The 17,453-nt window shown below is 44.4% G+C and overlaps 1 protein-coding gene across 4 annotated transcripts in view; it reads left to right on the plus strand.

Annotated features, from left to right (window-relative positions):
• The window catches only part of CROCC2 (ciliary rootlet coiled-coil, rootletin family member 2), a 160,455-nt gene that overhangs the window by 91,338 nt on the left and 51,664 nt on the right, over positions 1-17,453 (plus strand). For all 4 annotated transcript variants that reach the window (XM_088479235.1, XM_088479237.1, XM_088479236.1 and 1 more), the window contains exons 14-16: positions 8,561-8,743; positions 10,645-10,789; positions 12,030-12,176. In XM_088479235.1, coding sequence (XP_088335361.1) covers positions 8,561-8,743; positions 10,645-10,789; positions 12,030-12,176 — 475 coding nt within the window. The remainder of the gene's footprint in view (positions 1-8,560; positions 8,744-10,644; positions 10,790-12,029; positions 12,177-17,453) is intronic.

The following is a 17,453-nucleotide window of genomic DNA, read 5'->3' on the forward strand; positions in this document are numbered from 1 at the left end:
TCAGACAAGCAGATAATCTAGAGGCACTGGAACAAGGATAGGATGAACATGAGGAAGGAGGGTCCTGCCCGTGGCAGGTTACATGCTGAAAACTTTACATGCTACACCACAAAGACTGCTAAAGCATTTGCTCAGGTCACACCAGAATCACGGTGCTAAATCCAGCACACTGAGAAATGTAAAGCTATTGTATTTGCTATAGAAAAGCTATTGAATTTACTGTAGAAACAGTCTACGAAGTTACAACTTGGAATTTGACTACATTGTTTTGGTGTACAGTTCTGGAGGAAGGGATTCTTATCTTGTTACATTGTTAGGGCACATATCTTTCACACTGCAGGATGTTTCAGTTTTAAAGTGACCCCGACTATTATTGTATGGGGATTCATAAAATAGCCAGGTACAGTAAGTGTTACAGGAATATATAATTAGTGAGAGTGTGCATTTGGTGTTTGTACCTAACACAGGTGCCTGGAGAACTGCTATGTAGAGTAGTAAGTTACATCACAACTACACAGCATAATGAAGGTCTGGAGGAAGTACATTGCTGACATGTAAACCTTACACATTATATCGTATTCAGTATGACAAAGTAACTGGGACACGGTTTGATTGGGTACAGAAAACATACAACACACTAACTTTCTAATGTTGGTTTAGATTTGTAGGATTATATGGCTCCATGGTGTGTACTGCAGCCCACATTATCCTAATAAGCAGCAGTTATGTAAATTGTCATCGGCAGACAGAAGTCACTATTCAATTCAGATAGAAATGTCTTTAGGGATTTGACTGACATATACCCTACATATTAATGAGAAAGAATGGTTACGATCTTTTCTATTTTCATTCTGGCAATGGTGATTCTATTATTAACTATAACATTCAATGTAGAGCATGTTATACATTCAGTTCTCGACGATTTCATTTTGTTGGCGCATGTTATTGCACTATGATTGAGTAAATTCTTTATTTGGACACGTGGCCTACTCATAGTGAAAACAGCCTGAATAGGGAGAATGTTGATTGGCTGCCTCCGCAGGGGGTAGGTGGATTCATTAACCTTACTGAGGTGACACACTTTAGCCTTACTGAGGTGACACACTTTAGCCTTACTGAGGTGGATTCATTAACCTTACTGAGGTGACTCACTTTAGCCTTACTGAGGTGGATTCATTAACCTTACTGAGGTGACACACTTTAGCCTTACTGAGGTGGATTCATTAACCTTACTGAGGTGACTCACTTTAGCCTTACTGAGGTGGATTCATTAACCTTACTGAGGTGACACACTTTAGCCTTACTGAGGTGGATTCATTAACCTTTCTTAGGTGACTCACTTTAGCCTTACTGAGGTGGATTCATTAACCTTACTGAGGTGACTCACTTTAGCCTTACTGAGGTGGATTCATTAACCTTACTGAGGTGACTCACTTTAGCCTTACTGAGGTGGATTCATTAACCTTACTGAGGTGACTCACTTTCACCCTACTGAGGTGGATTCATTAACCTTTCTTAGGAGACTCACTTTAGCCTTACTGAGGTGGATTCATTAACCTTACTGAGGTGACTCACTTTAACCCTACTGAGGTGGATTCATTAACTTTACTGAGGTGACTCACTTTCACCCTACTGAGGTGGATTCATTAATCCTTCCTTAGGAGACTCACTTTAGCCTTACTGAGGTGGATTCATTAACCTTTCTTAGGTGACTCACTTTAGCCTTACTGAGGTGGATTCATTAACCTTTCTTAGGTGACTCACTTTAGCCTTACTGAGGTGGATTCATTAACCTTACTGAGGTGACTCACTTTAACCCTACTGAGGTGGATTCATTAACTTTACTGAGGTGACTCACTTTCACCCTACTGAGGTGGATTCATTAATCCTTTCTTAGGAGACTCACTTTAGCCTTACTGAGGTGGATTCATTAACCTTTCTTAGGAGACTCACTTTAGCCTTACTGAGGTGGATTCATTAACCTTTCTTAGGTGACTCACTTTAGCCTTACTGAGGTGGATTCATTAACCTTACTGAGGTGACTCACTTTAACCCTACTGAGGTGGATTCATTAACTTTACTGAGGTGACTCACTTTCACCCTACTGAGGTGGATTCATTAATCCTTTCTTAGGTGACTCACTTTAGCCTTACTGAGGTGGATTCATTAACCTTTCTTAGGTGACTCACTTTAGCCTTACTGAGGTGGATTCATTAACCTTACTGAGGTGACTCACTTTCACCCTACTGAGGTGGATTCATTAACTTTACTGAGGTGACTCACTTTCACCCTACTGAGGTGGATTCATTAACCATTCTTAGGAGACTCACTTTAGCCTTACTGAGGTGGATTCATTAACCTTACTGAGGTGACTCACTTTAGCCTTACTGAGGTGGATTCATTAACCTTACTGAGGTGACTCACTTTAGCCTTACTGAGGTGGATTCATTAACCTTACTGAGGTGTCACACTTTAACCCTACTGAGGTGGATTCATTAACCTTTCTTAGGTGACTCACTTTAGCCTTACTGAGGTGGATTCATTAACTTTTCTTAGGTGACTCACTTTAGCCTTACTGAGGTGGATTGACTATATCCAGAGGCATTGGACTGCTCACCATTCTATAATGGACAGTGACAGCCTCTTGTCCTCAGTTTCTATGTCACTGTCACCCTCTGCTGGAAGATGCAGAGCCCACAGGACATGTATCTCATCTATTTATTCCACTTCACTGTCAACTTCATATAAGTTTTTGAAACTTGCTACAAGCTTACTGCTCCTACAATGATCTTTTAGACTGTTTTCTCTTGCATCTATGCTGGTAGTCATTGCTACCTTAGGGTTTAGAGGGCGTCTTAAGTAGTGGGCTTTGTGTAAACTAAACTCCTTCCCTCTACATCCCACCTGAGCTTAAGTCCAATAGGAAGTCAGGGCCAGATTCAGCAAGGACACAGTTGCTTATACGCACGCAATCGGACGATTAATTCTCACTGTGAATGAGTATGCATCACAGTGCGCGAGCTAGGCACTGCGTTAGGAATTGCGTGCGCAGTGACTACGCAGACCCATGGCAGAGTGATTGCCAGGAAGTGCCGTTTGTGGGTGGTGACGGAGGGGTGGTAGTGCGAACGCAGGCGTGCCAGTGCGTTTCAATGCCGTTGCAGGGGCGTGCATAAATTATCCACTGCGCTACCAGATGCCGCCTGAGGCGTCATAGTGTGCGCATAAGTAAGCAATTCCTGAGTAAGGTTTCTAACTGTCTGATGTTACTCGATGTTACCGATTGTTTCACTTTTTTGTCTACTATACGGATGTGAGTAAGGGGAGGTGGTTGTCCTTATGTCAGGCTGCGATCGCAATGTGAATGCAAACATTTATCACCGCTAATATTGGCAATGCAGTTACCTGCGTATAAGCAGAATAGTGATCCGTAGTGAATCAGGCCCTCAGTTTAAATGTTGTGCCTAGTAGGGCAACATCCATGCTAGAAGCTCTAGCAATTAACCCTCATCCGCGGTTGCTTCATTCATTCTAGATGGATTCCATTGTTTAGACTGTGGTCTCTCCTTCGACTGTGCATGTCAGAGGTACCGTTTTATTACTTACAAGGGCAGAATTGACTCTCTCCTTCTTGACTAAAGGCCTAATTCAGAGTTGTGCACTATGCCGATTTTCGCATTTGCGGGATAATCGGCAATATGCACATGCGTCTAAGTCGCACTGCGAATGCGTCAAAGTATATGATTACTACCCCCCTCGTGATGCAAGATGGTCCCGTCCACTCCATCCCTGTCTCTGCTGCTCCCTCTACCCCTGTACGAGTCTGCGGCTTGTCAGTGTCGGAGCGTCCTCATTGCCGGAGCTGGAGATTCGTCACCCAGCAGTGCCCAAAGCACCGTGGCTCACTCCGTCACTCACACAGCAATGCCCAACTATTGGAGACCTTAATTATAGCTCTGGCATGTCAGTACCTACGGCCATTCTGCGGGACCATATGTGCACTTTGATGCTTTGTACGCAGATGCTGCAACATTTTACTCAGATGCTTGGATTTGAAAAAGAAGAGCACCTTGCGTTCTTAGACATCATGACAAGTTATTCCATGTACCCATCTGGGAAGAACACCGTTCCCTTCTCAGATTTTCAGTAGTCAAAAAGCAATTTTAATTCAGTTCTTTTTCTTTAGAATTTGCTAGAGCCCCATAAGTTTTCACAAAAATGATGGTAGTGATGGTGGTGCTACTTTGATCTCAGGGAATGATAATCACCTTGACGATCACATAAAAGTGTATTCCAAGGCGCTTCTTATATCCCATCTACATCTAGTGGGGGAGAACTTGAAGAAACATGGTTGGATAATATGTTTTTCAAAATCTCAAGTGGTCCATCTCAAAGGAAAATCTTCCTAGGTATCTTGTTTGACACAGGCTTCCGCAGGGCGTTTCTTACAGAGCAAAAAATATCAGCAGTCAGGAGGCAGGTGTTGTCTCTGCTGCCTGTAGCCAGGATATGTCTTCTCTAATGTATGAAAATGCTTGGAAGGATGGTATCCTACTTTCATTCAAGATTCCTTCAGACTCAACTTCTGGACTGATGGAATTGATTGAATCAGAGTTCTAAATGTTTGACCTGTCCCCTGTAGCCTTGCAGAGACTTCTCTGGTGATTACAAAGGAAAAATCTTTCCCTGTGGTGTCTCTTATTAGTCAGCAAATGGATTAAAATAATGACCAACACCAGCCTACAATGGCAGGGAGCAGTAATGCATCACCACATAGAGGGTTTCTGGTCCACCTCAGAAATTAAGTTAATAATAAACATATTGGAACATCAAGCTGTACTAAAGGCATTATTATGGGCCCAACAGTGTTTTTGTGGAAAGCCTCTGCGCATTCTATCAGACAATGGCATCAGTCATAATAACTGGAATGTATGACTATTTCAGTTGACACAAGATACATCCAGGAGAATGGTCCCTCTATCCAGAGGTGTTCCAACAACTGGTTTAGCAGTGTGGTTTCATTGCTTCTAAGCTTAATCACAAGCTACCACTGTACAGAGCCAGAACTCAGAACCCACAGGCCTTCAAAGTTGAGTACATGGCACTATTGTCTAGGGTACGTTTTACCTGATTTTTCTCAAAGTGCTCACAAAGATCAGCGAATGCCATATTCCAGTCATCCTGCTGGCAACGAATTGGCCTAAATGATCTTTGTACACGGAACCTCTATGGCCTCTTCAAAAATTGACTAGACCTTATAAGTCAGGTTCCATTTTTACATTACGACTTAGCTTGGTGGGATTTCATGGCACAGCCTTGATCCTCTGAGCCAAGGGGTTTTCTGTGCAAGCCATACAAACTATGTTTAAAGGTAGGAAGTGTCACTCCTGAGGGTTGAGATTGGTTGGAAAAGGCATTTGGAGGCTGAAGAGGAGACTAGGAAGGCGTGAATGAATCTGGGGGGCTTGAGCAAGGAACTGCAGTAGATGATGGGCCCGAAGGCGACGGCAGGAATGGAATGTCTTTATTATACAGCAGGTTGAAATGAGAATTGAAGATAATGATACTGAATAGAGAAGTAGAATCAGATTGAGGGCATGATTCAGAGCCGCTCGCTAGATGCGATCGCTCGCACGATGTGTATACAAATTGCGTAAGCAGTGCTACCGCACAGCAATGCATTAGCACGCCCAATATTTCTTAAAGAACGATCACATAGTGTATGCAGACACCCACCAGCCTGTTTTAAGACGCCCACTTGTGCACATCATGTCCAGGAAGTGTATGCAACCATCGGTACATCGGATGCTATCGCAGCGCTTGAGGTTGACCATACCCTGCCGCAAGCACTGCGAGCACTTCAGTGTAAAAACAAGCCAGGTGACGTGTACTATGATGCTGTCTTTTAATTATGTACACCTCTAAAACGCCATTGAGATGCTCAGGCACGCCTGCGTTTGCATTTCCACTCCCCTGTTTTTAATAGCCAGCTCCTGTTACCACCTACAAACGGCTTCCCCTGTCACTCACTCTGCTGGGCTGTCTAAGGGCCTGATTCAGAGCCGCTCGTAAGCGGCCGCTCGTTCGTTCCGAGCGATGTTAGCCCAACTGCGCATGTGTACGGATCGTTATACGCATGCGCTAACCAGTCAGTGCGGCCGAAATTCATGTGCTCGCAAAACAGCGAATGCCTGCTATTTTGAGTGACAGAAAGAGGCGTATGTGGGTGGTAACAGGGGAAGGTGCTTGAAAATGGGGAGTGGAAATCAGAACGCAGGCGTGCTTAAAGGTCAAAACGGGCGTTTTATGGGTGTGCATATTTAAAACAGCAGCGTCATTGACCACGTCACTGGGTTATTTTATTGTCAGAACTGCTCGCAAAATTGTGGTAGCAAACACCAACCCCAAGAATAGCGAGCAGTTCATACCCTTGTCGATGTACTTCGATTAATCTAATAAATAGCGGACGGTTCATTTGAATAGCCACCCCTTGTTTTAGAACGAACGACCGCAAATAGCGAGTGGCTCTGAATGAGGGCCTATGTGTAGTGAGCAAATGCATTGTGAACTTTCTCTAAGGTATGCACATATGCACTGCGATGCATGCGCACAATGCATACACACTGCATACCATCGGCAGCAGCGAGAGTATGCATCTTAGCGAGCGGGTCTGAATGAGCTCCTGAGACCGATGTTGCTGAATTGGTGAGTAGGATCGGTTTGAGACCGATGATGCTGAATTGATGAGTAGGATCGGTATGAGACTGATGATGCTGAATTGATTAGTGGTATCAGTTTTGAGACCAATGATGCTGAATTGATGAGTGGGAATCGGTTTGAGACCTCTGATGCTGAATTGATGAATAGCATCGGTTTGGGACGGATGTTTGGAGATATCAGATGGGACCGATGTTTGGAGATATCGGATGGGACCGATGTTTGGAAATATCAGATGAGACTGATGTTTGGAGATATCGGCTGGAACCGATGGAGGTAGATAGGAACAAGTCTCAGTGGAAAACCAGACTGGAGTACTAGATGGAATCGGAGACTTGCGTTAACCAGACTTGGAACTGGAATGGCACGGACTGGAACCGTTCAGATACAGAGCAGCTCAGCACAGAGCTGTAACTTCAGCAGAAGCGACATTGTACTGGCTATTGGAGCCAGTCAGGAAATACAATTTATAAGGGTGGATCCCTCCGGATTGGATGCTGTGATCAGCTGGTCTGGGAGCAGCGCTCTGAGTGGATGAAGAGCGTCAGATGACTGAGTCCAACTTGGCGGCACCCATACTGTTCTGGAGGGAACTCTGGCGTGCAGAGGAGACACGCTGTGAGCAAGGGGCTGCGGGGAGCCATCTCCACACTCAGAGACAGAACCCTGAGCGGATTGGGCAGGAACAGCACAAATAAACCTCAGTACCAGCCGGGAGCAATGTGCAGCGTGAGCGGACCTCTTTGCATTTCGGGAGTGATGCACAGCACGAGCGGACCTCAGCGCCAGCCAGAACAGACACCAGAGAGGTAAAAAGGTGGTTTTTAGAGTCTGGAGCGTGACAGAAAGCCCTTACTTTCCAAAAATTATCATAAAATTTGGAAGTTATACATCTCCTGGTGTCAAAGAAAGGGCTTTTGAACATATAGGTTTAGATTTAATCACCTTACATTCATTTCCAATGGAAATTAGCCAATATTTTTGATATTTAAACATTTCTTCAGGGGTTCCTTCATATTCCACTAGGTCCTCCTTGGAACCCTTAACGTTATTCTTTTGACCTCACAAAAGCCTCACTTTAAGCCACTAGCCACGGGCAAACATTTTAGTAACGGGAATACCATTTCTCTCTTGGATGTATTTCATGCTTAGTGAGTATACATAGATAAATCTGCATTGCTACGGATCATTTTATATGATGCACAGAAATAGTAGTTTGTGGCCAGATGGATGACTGCTGCCATTCGTCCAGTGTATAATTCAGAGGAGGTCCTGATTCATAAAGTTTTATAAGTTCAATGCATATGTATGCATTTGCTGTTACTGCCTGTTCCCTCCCATAGGGGCTGCTTTGGGAAATCCCCAAGGTAGCAGTGTTCCCCAGCTTGGATGTAACAGAAAATAGGAGTGTCGGTACTCACTGTTACATACATTTCTCTGAATCCACTGCATTCCCACACTTCTATAACAGTTACCTTTCTTCAAGTTTGAATGTCCTTCTACTTGAATGATATTCTATTTTTTCCTCTGGGTTTGGTTAGTTAAACTGAGTTTTTTTATTGGATGTTAATCTCAGGTAGGATGTAGAGGATAGGATTTTAGTTTTCAAGCAGTTTCAGTTTAATGAAGTGCCCACTCCTCAAGGCGCCCTCTATGACCAAAGGCAGCAGTGCCTCCTCATCGATTTAGAGGAAAGGATTTAATGGTGAGTACTAAAAATCCTATTTTTTTCCCTGGTGCATTGTTGTTGTCTTTTTGTTTAATACATGGACTACAATTATAACTAATGAAGGATGTAAAGAACAGTAGAGCGCCTTCATTGTCATTGTATTTCTGTTCCCAGAGAGAAGGAAGCTATAGAAGAGTCCTTACAGACAGCACAACAGAGAACCGAGGCATCTCTCCTGGAGTTGGAGAGACTGAAGGCTGTGAATGCAGAATTACTGCGTCAGAGGGAAGTCTTGGAGGAGCAAAAGGAGGAACTGAACAGGGAGCGCGACCGTAACCAAAAGGAGCTGGAGAGAGGGTCAGGAGAAGGAAGCTGTAATGTTACTTGGTTTATTGCTTGTGTTATGTGCACAAACCATTCAGCAGATCCTATAACTTACAGTCCATTACACTGGAGCAATAAATGTTAATTTAATTTAGCATGTGCAGCTGCTTGTGAGGGTCTCCTGCAGTCCAGCTGATCAGCAAAATTATTATCTTCCTAAATTGTGACATCAGATTGTGCTCACTCCATTCACAGTCTATAGAAGGTTAGTTTGTGATTGGATGGTGATGTCTTCTCCCCAGCACGACTAGCCAGTAGTAGTTACAGATGTGTCCTCATACAACTAGCCTCAATACGCCATGTAGTGCGATATGTCTGGGGTGAGTGAGCTGCCAGGTCCCGTGCAACTTTGCTAGCAACAGGCGTTTTTTTTTGCCAAAATGCAAAGTCGCAACACGATGCACCAGGAGACTGTGCTGATTACTTTGTTATGTGACACTTGTATCTGTGTGCGAATGAGACTGAAAACGGGACTTGGAGTGGAAACAATCTTTGGTCGCTGCATCATAGCACTACGTATGCTGATAGAGAGACTCAGATGCACACCGATATACAAGTGTCACATATCAATTAATCAGCACAGTCTCCGGATGCGTCATAGTCACATCGCATTACAACTTAGGCAAATTTTCTGCAAAAAAGACGCCCGGCTCTAGCAGAGTCTCACGGGACCAGGTACGCCAAGAGGGGCGCGAATGCAGCAAAGACGAGTGAGGACACATCTGTACCTTCTGCTGGGACTGTATGAGAACTTCATGTTCATCATGTACAATGTGATGTGCGACTTCTCTGCATAGCTAATGTGTGCCCTCCCTGTGAGACTGAGGGACACATGTGAGGGCCTGAAATACATTATGCAGCCCACGACTGGTTTCTCTATGGATCTGTACTGTTTATTAGTGACAAGTGCAGGCTTTGCAGATCTCAGATAGGGTTACATCACCATTCATAGTATAATATATGGTCAGTTCTTAAGATCATAGATGTCACAGGGCCTGATTCACTACCGTACGAAACTGCGAATACGCACGCAATCTGCTGATTGTTTCTCACTGCACATGCTTACACATTGGGTGGCAACAGGGGGTGCCAGTACGTTTGTACGCCGTTGCAGGCGTGTGCACAAATTAGCCACTGCAATACCATATGCAGTCTGAGGTCTCATAGCGTGCATAGAAGTTAGCAATTTCTGAGTAAGGTCTGGGCTTGTGCAAGTCCGATGTTACTCAATGTTTCCGATTATTTTGCTATATTGCTAAAGTATACAGATGTAAGGGGAAGTGGGCGTCCTTATCATCATAGCGCCACTGATATTAGCAACTACGTTGCGTGTATATTAGCAGAATAGCGATCCTTGCTGAATCAGACCCACAGACATCTGTATAAAATCCAATGATATTCTCTCCCCTTACCAGACTCTTAGTAGTTGCTCACTAGCTAGGTGAGCATACAAGTCACTTATTTCTGTGTACCTTTATGTTGGTGACCTGTGTTGGCTGCTAATGGTGCATACACACGGTCAGATTTTTCCTTCAGATCTGAACGATAACGATTTAAAAATCGTTCAGTCGTTCATATCTGAAGGAAAATCTGACATATCTGACATGCCTGAACGATGGACGATGAACGATACGCGTTCCCGTTTGTCAGATAACGATATCTGACATCTGATGTGTTTGCAGTCAGACTTGGACGATTCCATTCATATTAATGCAGTAAAAAATCGTTCAGTCGTTCAAAACTTTGGTAAAATCGTTCAATCGTTCATCTGACAAATCTGACCGTGTGTATGCTCCATAACACTTCCATCTGTCAGTGCTGCTGTGGCTGATCTCCAAATGACTAATAAATATTTATTTTGCATGCTGTTGTAGGCAAAGGACCCAAGAGAAACTGGAAGAAAAGGTTTCCGTGTTGAAGAAAGACCTGGTTACTGTCAGAGAGAGTCTGAGTCAAACCGTCCTGGAAAGGGATGTCTTCCAAGGGGAGAAGGAAGCTGTCACCAGTGCCCTTAGCAAGGTCAGGCCATGAACTACAGAAGCAGTTATGGTTCTACACTTGCTTATCTGTTACTGTGATAATACTGTAAAGTTAATTTATCATTTAATTTCACATTAATGTTCTGTAAAATAAATACAGTATACACACACGTGTCTACATACATCTATCCTCCGTGCGCTATAAGTCACGTTACACATAAGTCACGTTACACATAACTCCTGAGCGCCGTGCAACTCGGTGGTGGTGAGCGTCTTTTCGTGCAACTTTTTCCCTTACATTGTGTCTTATTTGCAAAACAATGTGAATGGGATGCACAAACAGTTTCTGCTGACTAATATGATATGATGTGTGATTACATCTGTATGCTAAACGCTACGTTACAGTAGCAGCGGCTGTGACACTGTAACGTAGCATATCGCCTGCAGATACAGCCGCAGTCACACACACAGAATAGAGGCATGCCGCTTATCATTTTAATCAGCAGAATCGCTTTGCATTGTAAGAGAAAAAGTTGCACAAAAAGACACTCGGCGCTACAGAGTCACGCCACGGCATGGTGCGACTGGAAGGGCTGTTTAGTGCACAAGGAGGCTAGATCTATGTGTACTCATCTTCTGTATACAGGCATTGTGCTGTTAGAATGAAAAGCTGTGTGTCACATTCTAGCAGTCTAGTACGTGAATAAACCGCTGCACTGGAGAGCCATTTTCATCCATCTATTCAAGTATCCAAAGTAGGTAATACAGGCCATATATTGTATACATGACCTTATTTCATTGTCAGCATCTTAGGGAAGAATGAAAAGTTAAGGGAAGGGTACAGAAACTAAGTGCCTTTGGTAACCAATATGCTTGCAGTAGAATAAACCTAATGTATGCCTGGTAAAGCTGTGTGAGCGAGGTCATTGCTTGCTCCAATATGCTACATTTAATTGGTTTGTGCTGCTTCTATACACTTTGCTTTTAGGAACTTTGCAAACACTGTAATCAGCATATGGTCTAATTAATGGAAAATATTTTAAAAGGTCAGTGGGAACCAGCATAGCAAGTGGCCTGTGCCGGAATGGTATTACTACTAAATAATCAGTTACTAATAATAGTAATAAGTGTTAATCCCAAGAGGGTCATCCTTCGGACATGCCACATAGATGATCCTGCTTGGCCCAAGAACTCTGCATGAAATGGAAAATATTGATATAAGTACAGTACTCAGTGTCTCTGACTGGAAGGTGTGTTTTTAACATGGATTTCCATGCCAGGCTGAGTCAAGCAGAGCGGAAGTGGAGCTGGCACTAAACCAGATGCGCAGTGAACGGGCGGCACTAAACGACTCGTTGGCCAAGATGGGTGCACTGAATGAGGGCTTAGCACAAGATAAAGTGGCCCTGAACCGTGAAATTCTACAGGTACATATTGCTGTACACTTGTTTACATTATACTATAAAATGTATTACTGATATCATTAGAGAGCTGTCTCTTCTATGAGTACTGTCTATCTGCCTGTATTCCATTCATCCATATTATCCCTCTTTTGTCTTTTATTCTCTTTAATTAAATAACATTTTTATTAAGAGGACTCTAAAGCAAACAGTTCTGTACATAGCATGACATGGCACGTAAAAAACAGTGGGCCAATCAGATGCACAATGTAACACTTAAACTAAATAAATATAAACCGAACAGTTCTGGAATAGGTAAACAGCCTAGCTTTCTTCTACTGTTACAGTGCGACACTTAATAAAGAAAAAGAGGACTCAAGCAGTAAAAAGTTGCAAAGGAATATATCATAGTTATATATATGATTCGGAGGTATCGCAGTCGCATATGTACCAGGTTTATGCCAGGCACACTTACACCCAGATAGCAACACCCAGACAGATCACAAGACAATTAAATTTTTAACATCTATTTCGATAACGAAAAAAAATAATTAGCTATTAGGTTTGATTTACATTTGAAAAATCTTCTATTATGCAGTAAGTATAATCTTCCTTCTCATGTAAGAATGAAAGTAGCAAAACATTGATTCACAAAGCCATACATGCAACCGGGTCGATGGTGGCCCACAGCGCATGCGTATGACGGAGCCAGCTCCGTCGTGCGCATGCGCGAGACCCGGCTAGCGACGGGCAATCCGTCGCTCCGGGTCTCTCACCAAAGGGGGCGAGCTGTCGATGTTGAGTGACAGCTCGCCCCGTTTGTGGGCGGACCGGGGGGGTGGCTGCCCAAACGGAGGCGTTCCCGAGAGAACACTTGCCATTTGGGGGCGGCCCCACTGATATCACGAGTGATGTCAGTGGAGAGCTTCCAGCTCTGTTCGAGCCGAAAGCTCTCTGGGGCTTGCGATGAACGAGACCCTACCACAAGGGTCTCGTCGCAAGCCTGATGGTCGCGATGGTCAAGACCATCGCGACCATCATCCTGGCTGCTCGCAATAGCTGTGGTTGGTCCTGAGATTTTGTGGTGTATTGGTGAAACCGGGCGCTCCTGTTGAGGGTAAGCGGGCCGTGAATGGTAATCGGTTTTCCCTAGTGAAAACCAAAGTCTGAATTATGTGTCTAAAGGTAGGTATTACCATGTATTTAGGCGCTCCTCAACATAAATGCTGTGACGGAGTCGACCGTATAGATGACATAGGTCAGTGTAGACATAAAATAAAATTTATTCATGAATACAAGGTGATGCATGGAATATAAATGCATACAGTCAAGACGTGCTGTAGATTCAAAAGGGATGAGAATTCACAGAATCAGTTGATAAATACTGGGTGAGGCAGAAAAATGGTATCTGCCATGGACATTAGACATATGCAATAGGTGAATTATATATATTGTGGATGAATCAAGGCATGAAACATAAGACAAATGACAGGTCTGGTGAGTTCTGATTGCAGCAGGAAATGTGACTCCTGTTTTTAAAATAAGCACTATCGTACAATGTACAAATAAATGGTAATAATTGTACCCTTGGTAGTAGGCAAAAAAGTACAGGATATCATACCCGGTGGGTGATGGGGAGCCAGCGGGTGTTGAATTGCAGGGTGCCCGGGTTGCCCTGCAAGGCTCCTTACGCTTTACCCAAACGGAAATCAGATCCTGTGGAAAAAGTCCGGAGTCCTTGGAAGTGATTACAGGTGTAGCTTTCCGACGCGTTTGGAGATACTGGGTCTCTTCTTCAAGGCTGTAGCATACCTGTATTGCTGGGGGTCTTTTATAGCAGTCTCTGGTTGGTCACCCACAGCTGTGCGAGCGGCCAGGAGGCCGCTCCATTAAAAAAAAAAACACACCCTGATTCAGAGCGAGCGCTCTGTCAGAGCGACCGTCTCTGAATCAGGCCCATAGTTCCGTTAGCTTATCGCGGGTCCTATGTGTTTTCGGGAGAAATATCCTATTATTTCGACCAAAATAATAGGATAGGGTGAAAATCATTGGCGAAAAACAGGGATAATCGGGGCTATCCATCAGTGCCCGAACAATGTTCGGGGCTAATTGGATACCCTCCATAGAAGCAAGGGCAAGGAAGAAAGCACCTATCAGCTTCAGAGTTAAATCCGCAGTTAGCCAATCATGTGTAGCTAGCTAGAGCTGACATCTGCCATTATCATCAATGTGTATTTGCACCAACCCACAGGCACTCACAAATGACACACAGTGGTGGATCCAGGGGGCATCAGTGCGATCCCCCCTGCACCCCATTACATTTCTCACCTATCCCCTACCACTGGCAGCGCAGAAGCACATCATGCAGGGAGAGAGTGGCTGCAGCCTCCCTCCCCAGCCCAGGACATGCTACTGTGTGCTGGGCTGCGGAGGGTCCAGGAAGGCTGTGCCACTGAGCTTCAGCAGGCTCCACTCTCCATGCATGATGTGCCGTTGTGCTGATATACAGTGGTCAGCGGTAGTGGACAGGTGGGAAGTGTTACGTGGGAGGGGGCAATTGTACTGATTGATCCCCCCTGATGACATGAGTACTGACAGGTCTATATGCCCAGTGTTCTCCCCAGGCTGTTTTTGGCGGGTGCACCACCTGGCAAGAAACCGCCTACCACCCGGCACTTTGGGAGCCTGCAAGTGGGGACAGTATCTGGGAGCTGTATTAAAAGTCCTACAGACTTTACAGCTTTTTCATAACAATAAGAGGAGAATTAATATATAAAATGTTATTTCAAGTTTAAATCATAATGTCAGGATTTAAAACATTTTTTTATTGCGAAGGCCCCCACCCGGCTACTTCTTGATGCCACCAGGCTGGAAAAAATTTCTGGGGAGAGCACTGATGCCTCTTCATGCCACAGATCGCAGTTATGAGAACAAGCCCTTACTGTACTCGTCACTTTTACACATCTGTTTCATCATCTGTTCTGTCTTCCAAAGTGTAAGAAGGCGCATATACCAGATCTGTATACGGGTGTAGGCATACGCTTTTTTACTTACAAATTTGTGTATTTTAGCTAAGCAAATGGGCGTACGCCTGACAGTAAGAGCCCCAGGGGGTCTAGTCAAAGAAACTTTTCAATGATTGTAACATACAGGTGTGTCCTTACACATCTTTGCTGCAGTTCTGTCAAAAAGCCCCTCTCATGGTGTCAGGTCCTATGAGACTCTGCTAGCGCCCGGTGTCTTTTTTGAGTCTTTTTTGATGAAAATTTATCTAATTTGCAATGCAATGTGACTGGGACAAACCAGCAGACTGTGCTGATTCATTTGACATGTAACACTTGTATATTTGTGTGAGACTGAGGACCTCATTCAGAGTCGGTCGTTGCGGCCACACGGTCGTACGGGAAAAGGGGCCGGATATGCAAATGATGCACTCGCAAGTTGCGTCCTTAAGATCGGATCGGTAGCTGGCCGACCAAGGAGAGGAAGCGGCCGGAAGACAAAAAAATACGCCCCCTTCTCGTACGCATTACACGTCATCTCACGTCAAGGATTAATCAAGACCATCGGGAACCATAGAAACTGGTCGTAGAGCTTAAGGTTGACCATACCCTCTCTTAAGCACTACGATCAGGTCAGTGTACAAACCACCCATGTCACATGTGCTATGACACTACTTTGTTAATTATGCACTCCCATAAAACGCCGTTCGCATAATTAGGCACGCCTGCGTTCGGATCTCCACTCCCCATTTTCAAGCACCTTCCCCTGTTACCACCCACAAACGCCTCATTCTGTCACTCAAACTACCGACCGGGCTGTGTTCAAGGAGAGAGAAATTTCTGATCGTAGCAGCTAGTTTGCGCACGCGCATTGCGAACTTTACGCATGCTCAGTTTAGCGAACATCGGTGGCGTACGACCGTGCGGCCGCTACGACCGACTCTGAATGAGGTCCTGAGTCTCTGAATCTGTATACGAGTGTAGCGGCCACAGCTTTTTTCATTCCAAGTTCCGATGTGCATCATTTACAGGCACAGGTGCACACAGATATACAAGTGTCTCTTAGCTAATTAATTTGCACAGTCTGCTAGTGCATCCTTGTGTCATCAGATTGCGACTTAGATGCATTTTCGGCAGAAAAAGATGCCCGACACTAGGAGAGATGCCGGGACCTGGCGGCTCACTCACGCCAGGCATGTCGTGCTGCGTGGCAGTTTGAGGCTTGATGTATGAGGACACATCTGAAAGGGATATCGGGAATACAGACAGGGTGTATCTTTCATGCAGTCCACACGTCATGCCTCTCCTTTAGCTTTAGGCTGCTGCCTTTAAGTTTAAATAAAATAACGCGTGTGGACCACATGTGAAAACACTAACAACTGATATGCCTTCAGTTTGTGGTCCACATGTTGATATGCTCTGGCATGTTTGCCTGCATGGGGTTTCCATGTTATAGTGGTACCAACCCAGGAAAAAAACAGCGTTACCATCATTGGGCGGAATTCAATTGTTTTCATCCCCTATCGCGCCCGACGGAGCTATTCTATTCTTGCTCCTGTCGGGCGCGATCAGCTGCCAAGCGCTACATTTCAGCTCGCAGCCCCTGGGGGATGAGAGCTGAAATGTGCGAAAAGTGACATGTTTGGGCGCCCAAACATCACTTTTCGCGATCGCGCCCAGCACTTTGGTCGGGTTTAGCTGCTTTACGCGGCTAAACCTGACCTCTATGGGCGCGATCAGCGCGAAGAACGGCAGCAATTGAATGGCGGCCCGCGATCTCCTGTCACTTTAGACGGGAGATCCGGACCGCGTAATCAATTGAATTCCGCCCATTAAATCTTCCAACCCTGCACCGAAAAGTACTGGGGCTCTTCCCAGCACTGAAGAGCTCTTCTGAACATCCCAATGTCTGTGAGGATTAATGGGACCCCTAGAATGGCAACGTCACTACCTCTTTGTCCCAGTATAATGGTAAGGAGTCAATAAGACCCCACTCCATCATACTAGTATAGTAATACAATGTCAAGTGTAAATAAAACAAAAACATGTTTGTAAATAAATGTTTACACAAAATAAAAACTCATATTTAATTCACAGAAAATGTCCTTCATTTATAGTCTGATAGGAAATCTTCTTAATTTGTAATTCACTTGGGAAAAATTATAACCCAATAGCTCTTGTAATCCACAGGAAATGCTGTTATTTGTAATCCAAAGGATCTTCTGTGTAACCCGCAGAAAATGTTCTTTATTTGTAATCAACAGGATTTCTTCTTGCAATCCAAGGGAATCCTTGTAATGTA

The sequence above is a fragment of the Taudactylus pleione genome, unplaced genomic scaffold (genome assembly GCF_031769625.1).
Source record: "Taudactylus pleione unplaced genomic scaffold, aTauple2 ptg000229l, whole genome shotgun sequence".
NCBI classification, from domain to species: domain Eukaryota; kingdom Metazoa; phylum Chordata; class Amphibia; order Anura; family Myobatrachidae; genus Taudactylus; species Taudactylus pleione.